The 18236-nt window shown below is 32.4% G+C and overlaps 3 protein-coding genes and 1 long non-coding RNA gene across 5 annotated transcripts; 3 read left to right on the top strand and 1 right to left on the bottom strand.

The window, feature by feature from the left end:
- Nucleotides 1-1916: 1916 nt before the first annotated feature.
- On the top strand, nt 1917-5053 carry LOC105802537 (ras-related protein RIC1-like). Its single transcript, XM_052623704.1, has 4 exons — nt 1917-1955; nt 4453-4500; nt 4623-4694; nt 4829-5053. Exons 1-4 carry the CDS (start codon nt 1917-1919, stop codon nt 5012-5014), a joined length of 345 nt encoding a protein of 114 aa, XP_052479664.1. The 3' UTR covers nt 5015-5053.
- A 1132-nt stretch (nt 5054-6185) lies between these two features.
- LOC105802525 (putative casein kinase II subunit beta-4) lies at nt 6186-9884 on the top strand. The gene is made up of 5 exons (XM_012634216.2): nt 6186-6797; nt 7246-7464; nt 8206-8315; nt 8409-8574; nt 9381-9884. The coding sequence occupies exons 1-5, from the start codon at nt 6554-6556 to the stop codon at nt 9509-9511; spliced, it is 870 nt and encodes a 289-aa protein (XP_012489670.1). The 5' UTR covers nt 6186-6553; the 3' UTR covers nt 9512-9884.
- An 891-nt stretch (nt 9885-10775) lies between these two features.
- On the bottom strand, nt 10776-12246 carry LOC105802536 (uncharacterized). 2 transcript variants are annotated; one of them, XR_008191368.1, is made up of 5 exons: nt 11992-12246; nt 11849-11913; nt 11653-11724; nt 11501-11572; nt 10776-11303 (listed from the first exon to the last, which is right to left on the bottom strand). It is a non-coding gene; the product is annotated as an uncharacterized LOC105802536 (long non-coding RNA). The 2 variants fall into 2 exon arrangements; XR_001136211.2 differs by having other exon boundaries at nt 10776-11572; nt 11992-12241.
- Nucleotides 12247-14448: 2202 nt separating this feature from the next.
- Nucleotides 14449-17659, top strand: LOC105802522 (hypothetical protein). Its single transcript, XM_012634208.2, has 3 exons — nt 14449-15744; nt 16248-16509; nt 17016-17659. Exons 1-3 carry the CDS (start codon nt 14615-14617, stop codon nt 17199-17201), a joined length of 1578 nt encoding a protein of 525 aa, XP_012489662.1. The 5' UTR covers nt 14449-14614; the 3' UTR covers nt 17202-17659.
- Nucleotides 17660-18236: the final 577 nt, after the last annotated feature.

Below are 18236 nucleotides of genomic sequence, written 5' to 3' on the forward strand. Positions count from 1 at the left end.
TTTGTAGTCTAGCTAGTCCATGCTTTAATTTTGAATCTGATAATGATTTTTTGAAATTCCATGGATGAATATTCAATCTTTTTGTTGTTTGATGATGAAAAATAAATATTTGTTGATAGATTATCATATTTTATTAAGCGCTTTTTGAAAAAAAATGCTTATTATGGATTAAATTGTGAAATTTGTAAATTGGGGGTTGAAATGTGAAATAAATAGAATTAATGGGCTGTTAAGGACCTAGGGAAGATTCGGCTATGCTTTGGTATGATGAAATTTTGTGTATTTTGTGTAGTTTTAAAATAGGAACTAAATTGTAAAAATGTGAAATTTTAGGGGCAAATATGTAAAATAGCCCTAACGTGTGTTTTGGATTAAATTGAATAAATAGTTGATTAAATAATTTGATTTTGATAATATATAGATCAAGATAAGTCGAGATTGAGATTAGATCGGGGAAAAGAAAAAGTAGACGAATAGTCGATAATTTCTATTCGAACAACTCGAGGTAAGTTCGTATAATTAGAATCGAACTTTCATTTAATTGCAATTGTATGAAATGAATATGTATATATATTCGAATTGAATGGTTGAACTAAACGATATTGAATTGTCTAATTTGAAATGTATTGAGTAATACCAAACTCCGTTTGAACTATGGAAAATAGTAGGATACGAGTGACATGTCACTAGGGTTACCGTTTTGGTTGAGCTCCTACATTTGTTGCGGACTCACCACAGCTTGTGTAACACCTCTGACCCACATCCTTTGCCGGAATAGGGTTACAGAATATTACTGGAGTTTACAGATTAATTACACATAATTCCACTATTTACTTATGATCATATCAAAGCTGTCCACTAAAGTGATCGTCATTAAATTATCTATATCTTGAGCTACGGAACTCCGAATTAAGATTTGCTAAATTTCTCTGAAGCTAGACTCACATATCTTCTTACCATAAATTTTTTAAAATTTATAGTTTAGCCAATAAGTACACTTTATTCTTTAAAGTCATCATTGTTCTGTTGTGTGACAGTTTCGACCTTTCTTCACTAAAAATTAATTATATCCTCGTACGGGATTTGGATGATGTTTCCGTTTGTTTCTATTGAAAATAGACTCATTAATAATTTTAAACATATAAATTATAACCCATAATTATTTTTATATAATTTTTAATGATTTTCCAAAGTCAGAACAGGGATTCTAAAATCACTCTAACCCTGTCTCATAAAATTTTAAATATCTCATAATATGAAATTCTTTTGCTTACACCGTTTCTTCTATGTAAAACTAGACTCAATAAGATTTTATTTCATATTTTATTAAACCTCTAATTCGATTTCCACAATTTTTGGTGAATTTTCAAAGTCGGACTACTGTTGCTGTCCAAAACTGTTTTAGTGAAAAATATTGATAACTAAGTTTATAACACCTTCACTTCCTTTTAATTAAACCCTGTACATGACATATAAACCTTAAGATGCACAATAATATTTACCAAAGTAATCTGGATAGTGTGCCCTGATGTGTTGATCTGATCCACCAATTTCACATAAATCAACAAAGAACATTAAACACATAGGAGTAAGCTTATGTAAGCTTAGTAAGATTTTATATATAACTTTAACTCTTCTAATTTTCTTTATTTTCATTTGCACTTCTTTACTTTCCACATTTATCCCATATGCATAACACACAAGTCATGATCATATCATTCAACCATGGTCACAAGCTAGTGCATTTAACCAAAACCCTTTTTTTTTTCCCCGAATTGATCGCATAATAAGTCATTTCTTGAAAAAAAAATTGCATAATTTAAATCTTACCACTTTTTCACAAGCACTAGCATATTTTCACTTCAATACTTACCAATTCAATGCATTATATAAATAATCATATTACCATTCCGCCAATGGCTTGGCACTTGCCTATGCATCAAGCAACCACACTGGTTAGCATACTTGCACATATATTATATAAATTCAACTTTGATAAACTTATTTTCTCGACATGTCACACTTGAGTTTATTACAACAACCATATCATATCTCATTTGTTTCACAAATATTTCAATTCTCATGCTTGCTGTATAAATAGCTTTTCACAATTTATTTCACATTTCATTATACAATTGCAATATCAATTCCATAGTCATTTTATGAGTATATAACTCATATATTCCATATATTTGCAACATATTTCACATTCTATTTTCAATTCACTATTTCATATTCTTAGCCCGAAGTAGACTTTATAGAACATACCGGATAAACGTAATAAATACAGATGTGCATTATTATGCACTAATGAACAGAGAGCACTTAAGTGCTATACAGAGAGCATAGATGTGCTAATCGAAGAGCACTAACGTGCTAATAATCAGAGAGCACTAATGTGCTAATAATCAGAGAGCATTGATTTGGTAATAATCAGAGAGCGCGCTAAGGTTACTTAATGGCATGCCACTAATATTCTAGTAGTTCTAATCTCTTCTACTTGGACAAATTATATTATGCACATATATCACATTTACACTTTTCGCATAATGCTTCTATATAATTTACAATTTAATCCTTGCACCGATAATCCGTATACTTATATCTTCACTATCTTTAATACATGTAATATATTTCTAAATTCATTATTCATCCATAATTCACTAATCATCCTTATCATGTATTTCACATATCACTTTTATATATTTTGTAATTTAGTCATTAGCGCAAAATTTTATGTATCAATATATTTTACTTTTAATAACACATATAACATAAGTCAATACTAACACATATTTCTCATTCAATTCAATAAAATTACTTACCTCAATATTTACTTAATTAAGCTCAATATAAAATAATAATCAATTTCAATTTCTTGGGTCCATTTATCGCTTACTTTTCTTAATCAATTTAGGGGACGGTTACGGAATTGAGTACTTCGTTTTCACAATGCCATAGTATAACTATGGTATTGCATATAATCACATATCACACACCAAAGTCATAGCCCAGCCATGGTCTTACACGGAAGCACATATCACACCGATGTCATAGCCCAGCTATGGTCCAACCATAGTCTTTTCCGTCAATGCGTATGAGTCACTGAACGAAAGTACTCAATCCAATGTTCCACTAAATTAGAACTTTTATTCAAACATTCATATTTTCACAATTATCTCAGTTTAATAACATTCATATACAATAACATACTATAGAATTCATGAAATTTTCATAAAAATTCATTAAAATTATCCATGTGAACTTACCTAGGCCAATCAGTAGAATTTGTAAAAATCCAGGGACTAGTTTAATATTTTCTCTTTTCTGCGTTTATCTTCGGATTCCCGATCTATAATATAAATTTTCCATTCATTAGCATCTAATTCAATACTAATTCACTTCGCAATTTATGCCCTTTAATTTTTGAAATTACACCTTTACCCTAAAATTTACAATTTTTACAATTTAGTCCCTACTCAATTAACACTTTAATTGAACTAATTTTTCCTCAAATAACACTTTATCTAATCATTTTAGGCTATTATACAGCCTTTGATATTTATAATTTCAGTACAAAACTCCAATTCCTAGCTTTTTCACAATTAGGTCCTAAAAATTATTTTCTACTAAGATCACTTAATAAAATCACAATATAATGAAATTAAAACTTCAAATCTATGATAATTCATCAGAAAATTCCAGTACTCACTCATGGTAACTTTCAAAATCATTCATAGAATAAAAACAAATGAATTCAATAGTTGGACTTAATTGTAAAAGTCACAAAACATGAAAATTACAAAGAAAAGGCAAAATTGAACTTATATGATGAAAAATATGAAAAAAAAGCTTTAAAAATCTCTCCTATGGCGTTTTGGCTGAAGAAAAATGATGAAATCTCTAGATTTTTCAATTTTGTCTTTGTTTTATATGTTTAATTTGTAAAATTTCCAATTTTGCCCTTGTTTCTCATTATTTTCTTGCCCAAACCGTCCAGCCCATATAATTTGGGCCTGATTGCCTTTTAAATCCCTCTTTATTAGTCACTTAAGCTATTTAGTCACAATTTAACAAATTTTGCACTATTTTCAATTTAGTCCTTTTTAATTAATTGACTATCCCAACGTTAAAATTTTCTAACGAAACTTTAATACTAACTCAATGACACTTCATAAATATGTATAAAAATATTTATGGTGTGGCTTATGAATTTGAGGTCTCGATACCTCATTTTAGACCCAATTTACCTATTAAATTCTTTTTAAATCACAAAATTTACTAATTCAAAAACTCTTCTAAATTCACACTTGAACCATAATTATTAATTTATTAAAATTTCAAGCTTACTTGTCTGATTTAGTGATCCCAAATCACTATTTCCGACACTACTGAAAATTAGGCTGTTATAATTATTCTAATTTCTTGTCTTCTAGTTTTCTTTTTGGGTAGAAAATACGCACTGTGGAGCAGGATGGAAAGACCATTAAACTTCAAATTGTATGTTTTAGCATGCTGTACTGCTATTTCCTTTTTTTCCTTTTTTGGTTTAATCATTTTTGTGTGTTTTCAGTTTAACTTTGCGTTTTACTAGTTAATTTGTTCTTTGGTTAAATGTACAGTGGGACACTGCTGGACAAGAACGATTTAGGACAATCACTAGCAACTACTACCGTGGGGCTCATGGCATAATTGTGGGTGATCCTTTCCTTTCTAATTTTTCTCCTTTCAGTTCCAACTTTGTGGCTTCCACTGCTTATTTATGCTTCTCATAAACATCTGTTCTTATATCTTTTTCTTTCTCATTTACTGGTGGCTCCCCTATTAGGTTGTTTATGATGTGACAGACCAAGAAAGCTTCAACAATGTCAAGCAGTGGCTGAACGAAATTGATCGTTATGCTAGTGATAATGTTAACAAACTACTGGTTGGAAACAAGTGTGATCTTACTGAAAACAAAGTCGTGTCATACGAGATCGCTAAGGTTTATGTTATGTTTGGATGTGAAATATAAACTAATATTTTGTTTATGTGATATTACATATAAACTAATAAAATCATGTAACTTTTTGTTAATATAAGAATGTTATGTTTGGATGTGAAATATAATTCTCAAGTTATTTATTACTTCTAATATTTTGTTTTTTATTGTAGAATAATTAAATTATTTGATTCACTAATGATATTTTAGCACATTAAACACGCATTGCAGTTTAAAAATAATAAAATAGATTATATATTATTTTTATAGTATTATATATTATGCTTTTTAATTCATATAATAATAATTATATTAAGAATTTTATAAAATTATATATTTATTTTATTAAATTATATTTAATAATAATTATGTTAAAATATGGTTAAATTATTTATTATTTTAATAATAATCTTATTAAAGTTTAATAACAATAACAATAATCATCTACCTACAAAAATTCATTAAGGGTATTCTAGTCATTTTAGTTTATTTTTTCCTTATGCTATTACAACACCATTCCATTCAACCAAATATAAGAATACTATTACACTTCTATTCCATTTCATTCAGTCAAACAAATAAATTACTAATTACAACTTTATTCCATTACAGCTCTATTCAATTACATCTTTATTCCATTACAGTGAACCAAACGTACCGTTAATTTCTTTTTACGAGGAAAATCTGAATTTATAATTATACAATTTATTTAAATTAGTAAACATGACACACATATCAAACATATCCCTTAACAGTATTTCTTTAAATGTATCTCAGTAATTATACTACTATTTATACATAATTTTCTATCACTTTACTTACAACTTATGGTGAATAAAATTGAATATTAGTTATAATATTTTATCAGTTTAACCAAAATTAGTGTTAAATAAGCATATATGAACATTATTTATTATTAGTTCGGATATAGGAGGTTAAAAAACGGTGCAAATAAAACGTAGGGAAGCCGGTTTTTTATTTAACACACCAAATTTAAGTTATTTGCTTAATAAGATTTACAATTTATTCCGCATAAGATTTGAGCTCGCATTACCATTTGGGTATGGGTGATTGAAGGACATGATTGATACTATATAAATATACTAGGATTTAATTAGAATATTTTGGAGTCCAGAGATGAGTTTAAAATGCGAACCATAATTTGAGGATGTGAAGTGCAATTAATCCCAGAAAAATCGAGAAATGAAATCGGAAAGGGAAAAAAATTACGGAGGCAGCTGCAGCAAGCAAAGGGCAAGAAAACAAGAGAGACAGAGGGAGCACCTTGAGGAGCTCGTGTTTCTCCCTTTCGTATTCAGAAACCCTAGTTTTCTCCGTCTTCAGCCCTACGTTACCTGCTTCTCATCCTTCATATCCGCTTCATCCAGCCTCGTTTTCCTTTTTCACTTCTCCAAGAAAACGGCCGCCATTTCCTCCTCCGACCTGCAACCCCCTCCCCTTTATTTCTCAATTCTAGGTTCTCACTCTCCCCGCAATGTAAGCTTGAACTTTTAAACCATTAATAGCAATTGGAAATTGGGTGGTGAAAAATAATAACAATAAATAAAAGCTATGTACAGTCATAGAGATCGAGGAGGAGGGTCTTCGAAATCGGAGCTTGTTGGAGGACCGTTTGATCGGAAGCGATTAAACGATGTGCTCGACAAGCATCTAGAGAAGTCGTCTCCATCCACTTCGAGGGGCTTCAACAGAAAAGACAAAGAAAGATCCTCTGTTCCTTCAACTTCCACTGGTAAATCCCAGCTTGACCATCGTGATTCACGCTCTGCACCTCTCTCCAAAGCCAAATGTGATGGTTAGTTACTTGTCTTTCACTTTCTTTTGATTAATTTGTGACGAATCGTATGTTGCTGAGGATGTATTGACATATTTTCGAGTTAATTTGATTTGGTAGGATCTAGGTTTTTAAGCATTTGTCGGCAGCTCCGAGGTGATATGTTGGTGTATTTGTATGTGAAAAGTGTTTAAATACTAATTCCTTTGTTAAGTATGATTATTTGCAGAATTTCGTACTTAACCTCATCCATTTACAAAGTGCATTTTTAAAGCCAAATTATTGGGATCTTGGCCTACTGAAAGTAGGTTTTATTTCATTATACTTCTATGTAGTTTTCATTTTTCCTTCTTGATATGTTTTTCCTAAGACAGGGCATAGACTATCGAGGTCATCAATCATGATTGATAAGAAAACTATTAAACGTAAGGTTCTTCTCAGTTACTGTTAATGTTGTCCTTGATTGCAGAGGAGTCTGAAACAGACAGTGAAGAATCAGATGTTAGTGGTTCTGATGGAGATGACACATCTTGGATCTCATGGTTTTGCAATTTGCGCGGCAATGAGTTTTTCTGTGAAGTTGATGATGACTACATCCAAGATGATTTTAATCTTTGCGGGTTGAGCAGTCAAGTTCCGTACTATGGCTATGCGCTCGATTTAATATTGGATGTTGAATCTTCCCATGGTAAGCACTTTTGTAATGCGGTAATGTGAAATTATGAATTTTGATTGATTTGATATTCATTCATAGAGATGATATTATTTTCCAAATTCAAACCAGTCTTTAACAGATTTCTTTGCCTCTTCGATTCATAAGTCCATAAGTATGCTATTTTGGGCCTTCATGAGGATTTTCACTAGGAAAGAATTTAAAATGATGGATGAAAGTTTTTTTTGGGAGGCATTCAAATTTATTTTGGTTGTTTGGTTACTTATGGCCCACATTAAGACGAATGTTGACCGACTCTGTAACTTGCTGAATGTTAATCTGATTATATGCCATTACCCATTACTAGACTTGTTATATGTCTTATCTTCTGACCGGGACTTGTATAGTAGTCTATACGGAGAATGCACAACCTTATTTGATGTTCCGTTTTTCTCATTGTCAAAAGCCTTTTTTACTATACTTTTGAATTTTTGCTATTGCTGCAGAATCTGAACACCAGAAATGTCACTCTAAGTGCATTGAGGAAACATATTATTGCAGTTGTTTCAAAGCTTGTGTTTCACATAGCATTTCTGACCATGTAGTTTGCAGTTATAATGCTATTATCTATATCTACGTACTTTTTTTTTTTTGCTTTTTATTGTTTATATGCATCATCCCTGTAGTGTACTGATGGTACTGTTGTTTATATGAACTTGTCAATCATCCATGCACATTGATTCTTGCTCTTAAATAGACATCTTTTGGGTTTTATAGGTGATATGTTCACTGAAGATCAGAATGAATTGGTTGAATCGGCAGCTGAGATGTTGTATGGTCTTATACATGTCCGTTACATATTAACTAGCAAGGGAATGTCTGCTATGGTAAAATTGCTGTTATTTATTCCGTATTTTCTTTTGCTCTCTGTTGACTTTGTCATATCTTGTTTACAAAGTTACTTCCAACTTCTGTTTCAGTTGGAGAAATACAAAAACTATGATTTTGGGAGATGCCCAAGAGCTTTCTGCTGTGGACAACATTGTCTTCCAGTTGGCCAGTCAGATATTCCTCGTTCAAGTACTGTGAAAGTCTACTGTCCAAAATGTGAAGATATATATTATCCTCGATCCAAATATCAAGGCAGTATCCTTTTTAATTTCATCTGCAACTTTACAGGCTTTTAATGGAGAGTAACAAATTTACTTGTTTTAGAACTACAATAACTATAGAGTGACTTCTTTACTATATTAAGCTTGCTTGTGACATCTGACGGACATCCTACTTACATCTTACTGAAATCAGTCATTCTTTTGTTTTGAACTGCCTTCCTTGTCCTTGCATATCAATTTTGCCCCCAAGTAGTAAAGCTATGAAATTGCTTATAATTTGAATGGATTATCATCATATCTCGTAGGTCATATTAGGCCTCATTTTGATCATATCCTAGAGAATTAGGAGGGTGATTGGTGACTTGTGCTAATTCTATCATGGGAATCATTATTGGCTTTATTTGGATGTATGTATTTCAGTGCATGCTTTGCCTAAATGAAATTGGCTTTTTATCACATTCTGTATCTATATTTGATGATGGATTTTGTGGGACTGGTCCGGCACCGACTTTAGCGGGAGAAACCCTATTATTTTCCCTTGTTGCTATGTTTGCATTTTGTCTATGCAGTGTGAATATATCCGCAGCTCCATCCCAAAAACTATGAAACTGCTAGGATTTTGTAGAATCTTAAAGTTTCAAGGAATTTCTCGGATGAACGGACATTATGAAGTTATGAGATGCTAGGTACCCGTGCTTGTGAAATGCACTTTAACAATATCTCTGGGTTGGTGGAACCAAGCAATTGGTATGACTTGTTAGTTATTCCTATTTGCTTTTAACCATATCATGGATGTTATTCCTTTTGTTTTACAGCTTAATTTTCTTTGACATTAACAAGATATTGATGGAGCATATTTTGGAACAACATTTCCACATCTTTTTCTAATGACATATGGACACCTAATGCCACAAAAGCCAGCCCAAAACTACATCCCAAGAGTTTTTGGCTTCAAGATCCATAAGCCCTGATGTGATACAGTAACCGCAAGCTGTATGTAAGTTGAGCTGAGATCTCCTATAGTCGGATGGACAGTAGCAGGCAATTTTCACATAGCCTGGTGATTCTTTCACTGCCGTGGATGCCCTAACATGCAGGAAATGAAGTGCAGAGAAAAAGAATTGGTAGGAGGATTTAAATGGCAATGAAACATGGCTCTGTTAGTTGAGCACAAATATTTATGTATCTACCCTAGAATTTATTAATGAATTGAACAGAGCATTTGTAAGCGTGTTTCTTTTATCGTGGGTTGAGGATTGTTCTGAATGTATTCCCTAAAGATAACTATATCCAGTTGCAGGTGTAGTAGCCCCATGTTTTTGAGCAACGTGTTTTCTTTCTTTATTGTGCATTTGCACTGCAGTAGTAATGGTAAGGTAAACCCTTGCCATCCTAGACTATAGAGTAGGTATGAATTTTGGTTTTCCCCTGACCGCGTGGACAAACAAGCGTTCCTTCATTGCGTAACTTGTGTGTTGGTCGCTTGCTGCTTCCTGGCAACATACTCCTACCCTACGGACATGGCCGGCTCATGTTATCTCTCGGCGCTGCAGCGTGCATAAACTCACCATCTTTGAAAAATATGGAATAATCAAAAGATACCGTCAAAGAGTCATATGAATTACAAATTGCATTGTATTTTGTTTTTGAATAATTCATGATTTACAACAAATAATATCCTTTCCAGGTGAAACAAAGTGGGGAAAAAGTAGTCATTTTACAACATGATCATGTCCGCTCATGTTATCTCTCGATATTGCAGCGTATAAACTCACCATCTTTGAAAAATATGGAATAATCAAAAGATACCGTCAAAGAGTCATATGAATTACAAATTGCATTGTATTTTGTTTTTGAATAATTCATGATTTACAACAAATAATATCCTTTCCAGGTGAAACAAAGTGGGGAAAAAAGTAGTCATTTTACAAAATGATCATGTCCGGCTCATGTTATCTCTCATACTGCAGCGCATAAACTCACCATCTTTGAAAAATATGGAATAATCAAAAGATACCGTCAAAGAGTCATATGAATTACAAATTGCATTGTATTTTGTTTTTGAATAATTCATGATTTACAACAAATAATATCCTTTCCAGGTGAAACAAAGTGGGGAAAAAAGTAGTCATTTTACAAAATGATCATGTCCGACTCATGTTATCTCTCGGCGCTGCAGCGTGCATAAACTCACCATCTTTGAAAAATATGGAATAATCAAAAGATACCGTCAAAGAGTCATATGAATTACAAATTGCATTGTATTTTGTTTTTGAATAATTCATGATTTACAACAAATAATATCCTTTCCAGGTGAAACAAAGTGGGGAAAAAAGTAGTCATTTTACAAAATGATTTCCTCTTCAATATAATAATCAATTAGTGAGAAAGTTGGAAATTCGGGTGGTTTTGTTTGTTTGCCTGATGGTGCCGAGAAACCAAACACGACTGCATTTTGCGTTATGGAAAGATGAAGGCCCCGTTCTTTAATCTGGTTGAAAAGCACTTTTACACCCAAAAGTGCTTTTGGGTGAAAAGTAACAGAGAACATATTTCATTTGAGGCCAGTACACTAGCTTTTCTAAAGCACTTTTGGGCAGATGAAAACGCAGAAAATTTCTGCTTTTCCGGCCAAAAAGTGCTTCTTAACTGATCTTTTACTTTTTTAGCCCCACACACAAACTACTGCTGCTTCTTAGCTGGTCTTTTACTTCTTTGCTCTCATCTCTTCTCTCGCTGGTTCTTTGTTCCTCTGCTTCTTAACTAACAAATATCACGTTTTTCTCTTTATTTTTGGACAACCACTTCATCTTCAAACTCAAAGAGCCTTTCATTTATATATTTTAACAACTTTAAATGGATCTTTGCACCATATAAAATTGATCTTTGGCTGAGAAACTTATTATTACCTCATATTTCTTTAGTGAAGAAGAAGAAGGAATAAGAAAAATCCAACTTACAGGAGTCTTAAGGTAGAGATATGTCCTATCTCCTTCGGTATATTACCAGTCAATTCATTCCACATGAAATGTCTTCCACAAACAAAAAGAGAAAAGGAGTTAGCTCTACTGGAAATTATGTGTCAAGAACATTTAAGATATAACAAACTCACAGTATTTTGAGGTGAGAAAGTTGGCCAAGTTCAGGCGCTAAAGTTCCAGAGAGATTCATATTTAGTAGCTGACTGCAATAATTATATATAGCAGACAGCATTAAGGACAAGCAGCAAAATTTTCCAGAATCAACAAAATGAAAAACGATTGAAAAGTGGAGCAGCAACCCTATCAGCAACCCCATCTCTCACTCACCGTTTTCAGTCAATCAAAGCCTATCTTCAAATCCAATTCCAATTCTTTGATTCCATGATTCCAAGCTTAAGATATAAAAGAATGAATATATGAAATCTTACAAAAATAATAAAAAAAGGGTTGATGAGTTTCAATATACTAACCTTGTTACTCCTCTGTAAATTGAAGCCCCTCTAGAAAATCCACTACTTTTCCTTCTAAGATGAGCAACATATTCTTGGCAGAGGAGGCGTGAGAGAAGAAAAGAATGTAAAAGGTCTTTTGACTGAGTTGATTTTTCTTTTTTGAAACAAAACTGAGTTAGATTTTCTTGAATGAAACAAAGGGACTAAAATCATAAATATTAATTACATAAATATTAATTACAAACTTATAATTACATAAATATTAATTACAAACTTATAATTACATAAATATTAATTACATAAATAGAATTAACAAGAGATGCTATAGCTTCTAGTTTAAAGAATTCACTTTAAATTGTAAATGCTATTGTAAAATTTTTAGTATTTATATATTATCCTTTTTAAAACTTCAATCCAAATATATGTAATATTTTAATTTGTTAGTTTTATGTTTTCTATGTTATTTGAATATATAATATGAGTTATATATTCAAATACATTTTAAAATAAAATAATACAAATGTGTTAAAAGCATTAATTAAAATAAAAATAATTTTAATTACTTAGAAATATTTAAAATTAATATTATATATTAAAATATTAATAATAAGTTATAATAAAATTTTTTATATTTTTGCTAAAATATCATAATATTAACTAATTTGAACATTATTTAAATACATATTTGTTACTTTATAATATAATGTCTAAAATGGACATTTTATTCTTCAAAAGCACTTTTTAACAGCAATGCCAAACACTCAAAATTTTCAAAAGCACCTCTTAAAAGCACTTCTAAAAAGCACTTTTCCACAGCACTTCTCAAAAGCACTTTTTAAAAGCAATGAAGAACTGACCCGAAGGCTGGGCAAAATTATCCAACTTTTTCAACACGTGGATTCCTCAGTCATATTTTCCCTACCTCTTAAAAACTCAATTCTACCCCTTAATCATAAGTGAAATAACAAAAGGACATTGATCTCAAGTTTAATCTTGAATAACCCTTAATTTTATTATTATTATTATTATTATTATTATTTATTTCTCAATTCTTTTTGGTTTGAAGGTTGGTTAACCACATGATGAAAAGCATGTAGCAGTGTTGGGGAAAAAGAAATGCTACTGTAGCAGTATAAGTAGGCATGTCGTTTTCAAATAGTCTGGAAACATATGGTAATTTTCTTTTTGGAATTATAGGTCCCAACTCCCAAAAGAAGAACTGCTTGTACTTAACTTGATCAAAGCTTTCATTGTGAGACTGATATTTCCTTTTCCATTCTAAAACAATATATCCACCAAAAACCCTTTTCTTCTTCATCATCATCATTCATTCATTCAATCTCATGCCATCAACCCTTTTTTTTTTTTTTCAAAATTATAAATTCATCTAGACTCTTATTATTCGTTCATACTCCACATTCAAAATAAGGATGTTTTTATTTATATATTACGATGGCGGCGAAAATACAAAATAGTTCCGCTCTGCTTGGATTGGGCCCAATTACTTTTTTTAAAAATAAATGGGGTGAAGCCACGTCGGATTCATGTTATTGGTAGGTTTAAACCGCTATATTGTAAACAACTCCTCCTTTGTCATTCTCCCCAAGTGAAGTCGGGCTTCCCCCCATCTCCTTCATTTTATTTGAAGTTACAAATAGGATTTTGTTCTCATGGAATTTAATTTTTAGCTTTTATATTAATTTTGGGATTTTATTTCGAAAATAAAATACTTTTGAAGTAAATAAACATAATCAATAATTCTTATATAAATTTTTAAAATGATTTTAAATACAAATTTTATATTATAAAAATTAAAATTAAATAGAGAATAAATTCCATCCAATTCTTTTGATTTCTTAAATATCTTTTGCTGAGCGTATTATCAATTATAAATAATATATATTTGAAAAATTATAATCAAAATTAATTATTATAAAATACAAACATAAATCACATAATTAAATCAAGATAAATTTAAATGGAAAAATCCATACATAAATTGAGGATACGTTGTGCTTTAAAATTGAAAATTATTTAGAAATCAAGATTCAACAAAACCATATTTGTGTGCTTCTCACGCTAATCTTTTTTCTTCCTCTGATTTAGTCAACAAAAGTAAAAGAAATAAATATAGGAGAAAATAATTAGAAATTTTAAAAACTCAAAGTCGGTTTAGAAATAATTTCGTGACCGAGTATGTTTAACATATATTTTTTTAAAATAGTGGACAAATTGCATTTTATAAATAAAAATAATAAATTATATATATATTATGGCATTAAGGTTGTCGTAACAGAAAAAAAAGGAGGAACATTTATAGGGTAAGAGGGATGAAATTCAAAGGAAAAATAAGAAAGTGTGTATTGGACTGGTTTAAAAGGATGGATTAGCATAAATAAATTCCACGCAAGCATTGCTCTTTTAAAAAAGGATTATAAGATATACATAAAAGGAAAACATTTTCTCCAAGAAAGGCTTTTTCTAGATTGAAAAAAGAGAAAATCACTCCACTGCACACAAACAAAGGGAAAACCCAGGAAAAGGAAGATTTGAAATTTTATTCCATTTGATTGAAAGCAAAATAATTTTTTTTTTTTTAAAGAAGGGGTGAGTTTCGGGGAAGTTGTTTTTCACGTATTTAATGCATCAGAAGAAATCGGAAGTTCAGATCGGAAAAGAAAGCAGCGGCGTCTCTTCCGATTTTCATCCTAAACCCTCAACGGTTCATCACCACCACCACCAACATCATCATCATCATAGTCTTCCATCTCATCACCTGCAACATTTTAATTACCATCATAGTGTGTATCAGCTTTCCGATACAACAGCGACGCCAATTTCCGTTTTCCCTCAGATAGTTATCCAGAACCCTCCCCAAAATGACGCAATTGCGCCTGCTTCTTCATCCCCTTCTTCTTCTTCTTCTTCTTCGCCGACGCCTTACAAGAGACCCCTTTTGGCCCAAACGCCTTCTCTCACAAAAACCCCGACCTTGTACCGTTTTACGTCGCCCCCTCATTTCAGTTCCCCTAATGCCGCTTCCTTTTTTTCCTTCTCCATTGCTGCTAAATCTTTCATTTATCGGATTCTCCGTCGTTTCAAGCAATTGCGTTGTCTCCGGGTTCATCTACGCTTAATCCTCCTTCTATCTCTCCCTTTTTTCTACTTCCTAGTTTCGCATCCAAGCCACTCCTTTTTACTTGACTTCCTATCGGCTTTCGCTTTCTCCGCTGCGCTGCTTTTTTCCCTTAACCTCGCTCTCCCTCGACTTCCTTCTATTCGTTTGTTCTTAGCCCGTTCTTTTCCAATTAAGTTCAAGCCATCATCTTCACTCTCGAGGCCTCATTTGCCTGTTTTTTGGTCAATTGGGTCTCGACCAAAATCTGAAAAGCGAGCGAATTCGGGGTGTTGGGTTCAGGTTTATAGCAATGGAGATGTTTATGAAGGGGAGTTTCATAAGGGGAAATGTTCAGGGAGCGGCGTTTATTACTATTATTTGAGTGGACGATACGAGGGGGACTGGGTGGATGGCAAGTATGATGGCTATGGGGTGGAAACGTGGGCTAGAGGAAGCCGGTATCGTGGGCAGTATAAGCAGGGCCTTAGGCATGGATTTGGGGTTTATAGGTTCTACACTGGGGATGTTTATGCAGGTGAGTGGTCTAATGGGCAGGGTCATGGCTGTGGAATCCATACTTGTGAGGATGGAAGTCGATATGTTGGGGAATTCAAATGCGGAGTCAAGCATGGACTTGGACATTACCATTTTAGGTAACATAAAGATCGGTTTGATTTGTTTCTATTTTACATCTTTCTGGTTTATGCTATGAATAATTTTCCTGTTTCTAATTGTTGCTTTAGTTATCAATTGTTGATTTTGAGATTTACTCTTATTTTGCCATGGTTCTTGGTGTCGGAATACGCTTGTAGGTTCTGTATGATCTTTTCTTCATAATGCTTTATTGTACTACCATTTGTTGAGAAGTAATATAAGGGTGTAGAGATTAGAAATTGGCATTGGTTTTGTTGCATGATCACCCTATATTGTTGGATCTGATTGAGAACCCTTTTGTTTGCTTGAATAGTAGATAGGTTTCATCTAAATGAAGATCAAGCAATGTACAGAAAGTGTAGTATGATTACGTTTAAATGAACCTTTGCAATGTGAGGAGTGCTTTTTAATTCTAAAGAATATCCAGCTATCTGCTTCATGATCATTGTTTAGTATTTAATGTACTATTTTTGATTTGAATCTTTTGATTTCCTCTATTTAGGAATGGAGATACATATGCTGGGGAATATTTTGCAGACAAGATGCACGGATTTGGTGTCTATTGTTTTGCAAATGGCCATTGCTACGAGGGTGCTTGGCATGAGGGTAGGCGACAAGGGCTTGGAATGTATACATTTAGAAATGGGGAAGCACAATCTGGTCATTGGCAAAATGGAGTTCTTAATGTCCCAAGCACACAGAACTCTACGTATCCAGTATCACCTGTAGCTGTTTATCATTCAAAAGTACTAAATGCAGTGCAGGTACTTTGACTTCTCTAATTTTAACTTTTAATCCTTTTTAAAATATCTATGAAGAGGTATTTGGTGTTGTAGGTAATAATCTTCTACTTTGCTTGTCATTGATTTGGATAGTCCTATCTTATGGTCTTCTCAGCTGTTTGATTTGGCATGGCAGGGAAAATAATTGCATGTTCTTGGGTGATTTTTATGTGAAATATCAGGGTGCAAACCTAGAGTTGGATAAATTGATGAGCCACTTTTTGCAATTTAGAAGTACCAAGAGGAGCCCAAGTTTTAGAACCATAGCTTGTAAAACGCATACAAGAGAGGCATAATACTCGTTAAAATTTGATGATTGCGAAAATTTTCCTTGGCTTGTTTTGTGGTTAAGAATTATGCTTAGCAATGAAACGCATTTCATGATTGTTACAGTCATCATCATTTTTCTGTGACATCACAAATCATGAAACACTGAAACGACTGGTCAAGACTGATTTTATGTATATAATCATTGGTATGATACGCAGGAGGCTCGAAGGGCAGCAGAGAAAGCTTATGATGTGGCCAAGGTAGATGAGAGAGTGAACAAGGCAGTTGCTGCAGCTAATAGAGCAGCAAATGCAGCAAGAGTAATAGCGGTTAAAGCAGTGCAAAAGCAAATGCATCATACTAATAACAATGACAACATTCCCATTCCCATTCCTATCATGTGAGACTAACAACTGCTCATTTAGTTTTGAAGATACATGAGATAGCGGCGAGAGGATGGTGATTTGTGGGACTTTATCAAATAGGTTTGTGTTTTTATGCTGTTATCTCCTTACAGTCCTCGGTGTTTGGTCAAGAGGCTGTAAATTTAACATGCCTGGCATGGGAGAAGAGATGGCTTTAAAAGAAATTATTATTGTAAGAGCTGGGAAGAATGCCCTAGCATACACAGAGGAAGACAAAGAGCTGAAGATGGTTGATGGCACCATCCATATTTGTGGTTTAGTTATATCTGCTTTTCCTACAGTTTTGTAAAGATGAGGTAGATGATGATCGTGATGTAATAATATGTAAGTGATGGTATTGGTATGCAAGTCTGGTGACACCTCATCCAGTCTCGGTGTTTGTTGTGAACTTCGATTGATTTGATTTTGCGATGAAGAAAATCATGCATGTTTTCTCATATTTTCTGTTCTTTTGAGTGAGAGAGTCATGCTATTAAAATTTGCAACTTTAGGTTAAATCCGTAGTTTACCTCTTTAGTTGTCACTTTAACTTGTGTTAACAACTGTTAAGAAGATTGATAGCAAATCCTATAGTGGTAGTCTTTCAATTTGACGTGGATATAAATTTAAAATTAAATTTTTAAATATAAATTAAATTTAGAAAGTATTATTTTCTGGACAAATTCAATGCCAATCCCACAGATACTATAATATGTGATGAACATAAATTAAAAGATTTTTTTAATTATAAATTTTGGACAAGTTCGCAGAGGAGCATCATCCATCTTCACTGTATGTTTAACTGTTTATCATATTGTTAGAATTGCAATTTAATTCATCCTAATTCATTTCTACTATTTATTAGTTTTACTGAGTTCGTGTCATTTTTAATCGGTTCATCAATTTAATTAAGAAAATTACATAAATGCACTTCGTAATTAAATTTAGTTATATTATTCGAATATTCAGTTAGTTTAGTCTTCTTATTTTAAGAAAACCAATAAAAATATGCATATATAGAAATTTAAACTCATT

This window comes from Gossypium raimondii, chromosome 11, assembly GCF_025698545.1.
Source record: "Gossypium raimondii isolate GPD5lz chromosome 11, ASM2569854v1, whole genome shotgun sequence".
NCBI classification, from domain to species: Eukaryota; Viridiplantae; Streptophyta; class Magnoliopsida; order Malvales; family Malvaceae; genus Gossypium; species Gossypium raimondii.

Excerpts from the sequence above, each read along its gene's own strand:
- LOC105802537 (XM_052623704.1), top strand. The coding sequence starts at position 1,917 with ATGGCTTGGCACTTGCCTATGCATCAAGCAACCACACTG. Across the intron at positions 4,501-4,622 it reads AGACCATTAAACTTCAAATT|TGGGACACTGCTGGACAAGA; the intron begins GTATGTTTTAGC and ends TTAAATGTACAG. Across the intron at positions 4,695-4,828 it reads GTGGGGCTCATGGCATAATT|GTTGTTTATGATGTGACAGA; the intron begins GTGGGTGATCCT and ends CTCCCCTATTAG.
- LOC105802522 (XM_012634208.2), top strand. The coding sequence starts at position 14,615 with ATGCATCAGAAGAAATCGGAAGTTCAGATCGGAAAAGAAAGCAGCGGC. Across the intron at positions 15,745-16,247 it reads CTTGGACATTACCATTTTAG|GAATGGAGATACATATGCTG; the intron begins GTAACATAAAGA and ends TCCTCTATTTAG. Across the intron at positions 16,510-17,015 it reads AAGTACTAAATGCAGTGCAG|GAGGCTCGAAGGGCAGCAGA; the intron begins GTACTTTGACTT and ends TATGATACGCAG.
- LOC105802525 (XM_012634216.2), top strand. The coding sequence starts at position 6,554 with ATGTACAGTCATAGAGATCGAGGAGGAGGGTCTTCGAAATCGGAGCTT. Across the intron at positions 6,798-7,245 it reads CTCCAAAGCCAAATGTGATG|AGGAGTCTGAAACAGACAGT; the intron begins GTTAGTTACTTG and ends CCTTGATTGCAG. Across the intron at positions 8,575-9,380 it reads TCGATCCAAATATCAAGGCA|ATATTGATGGAGCATATTTT; the intron begins GTATCCTTTTTA and ends GACATTAACAAG.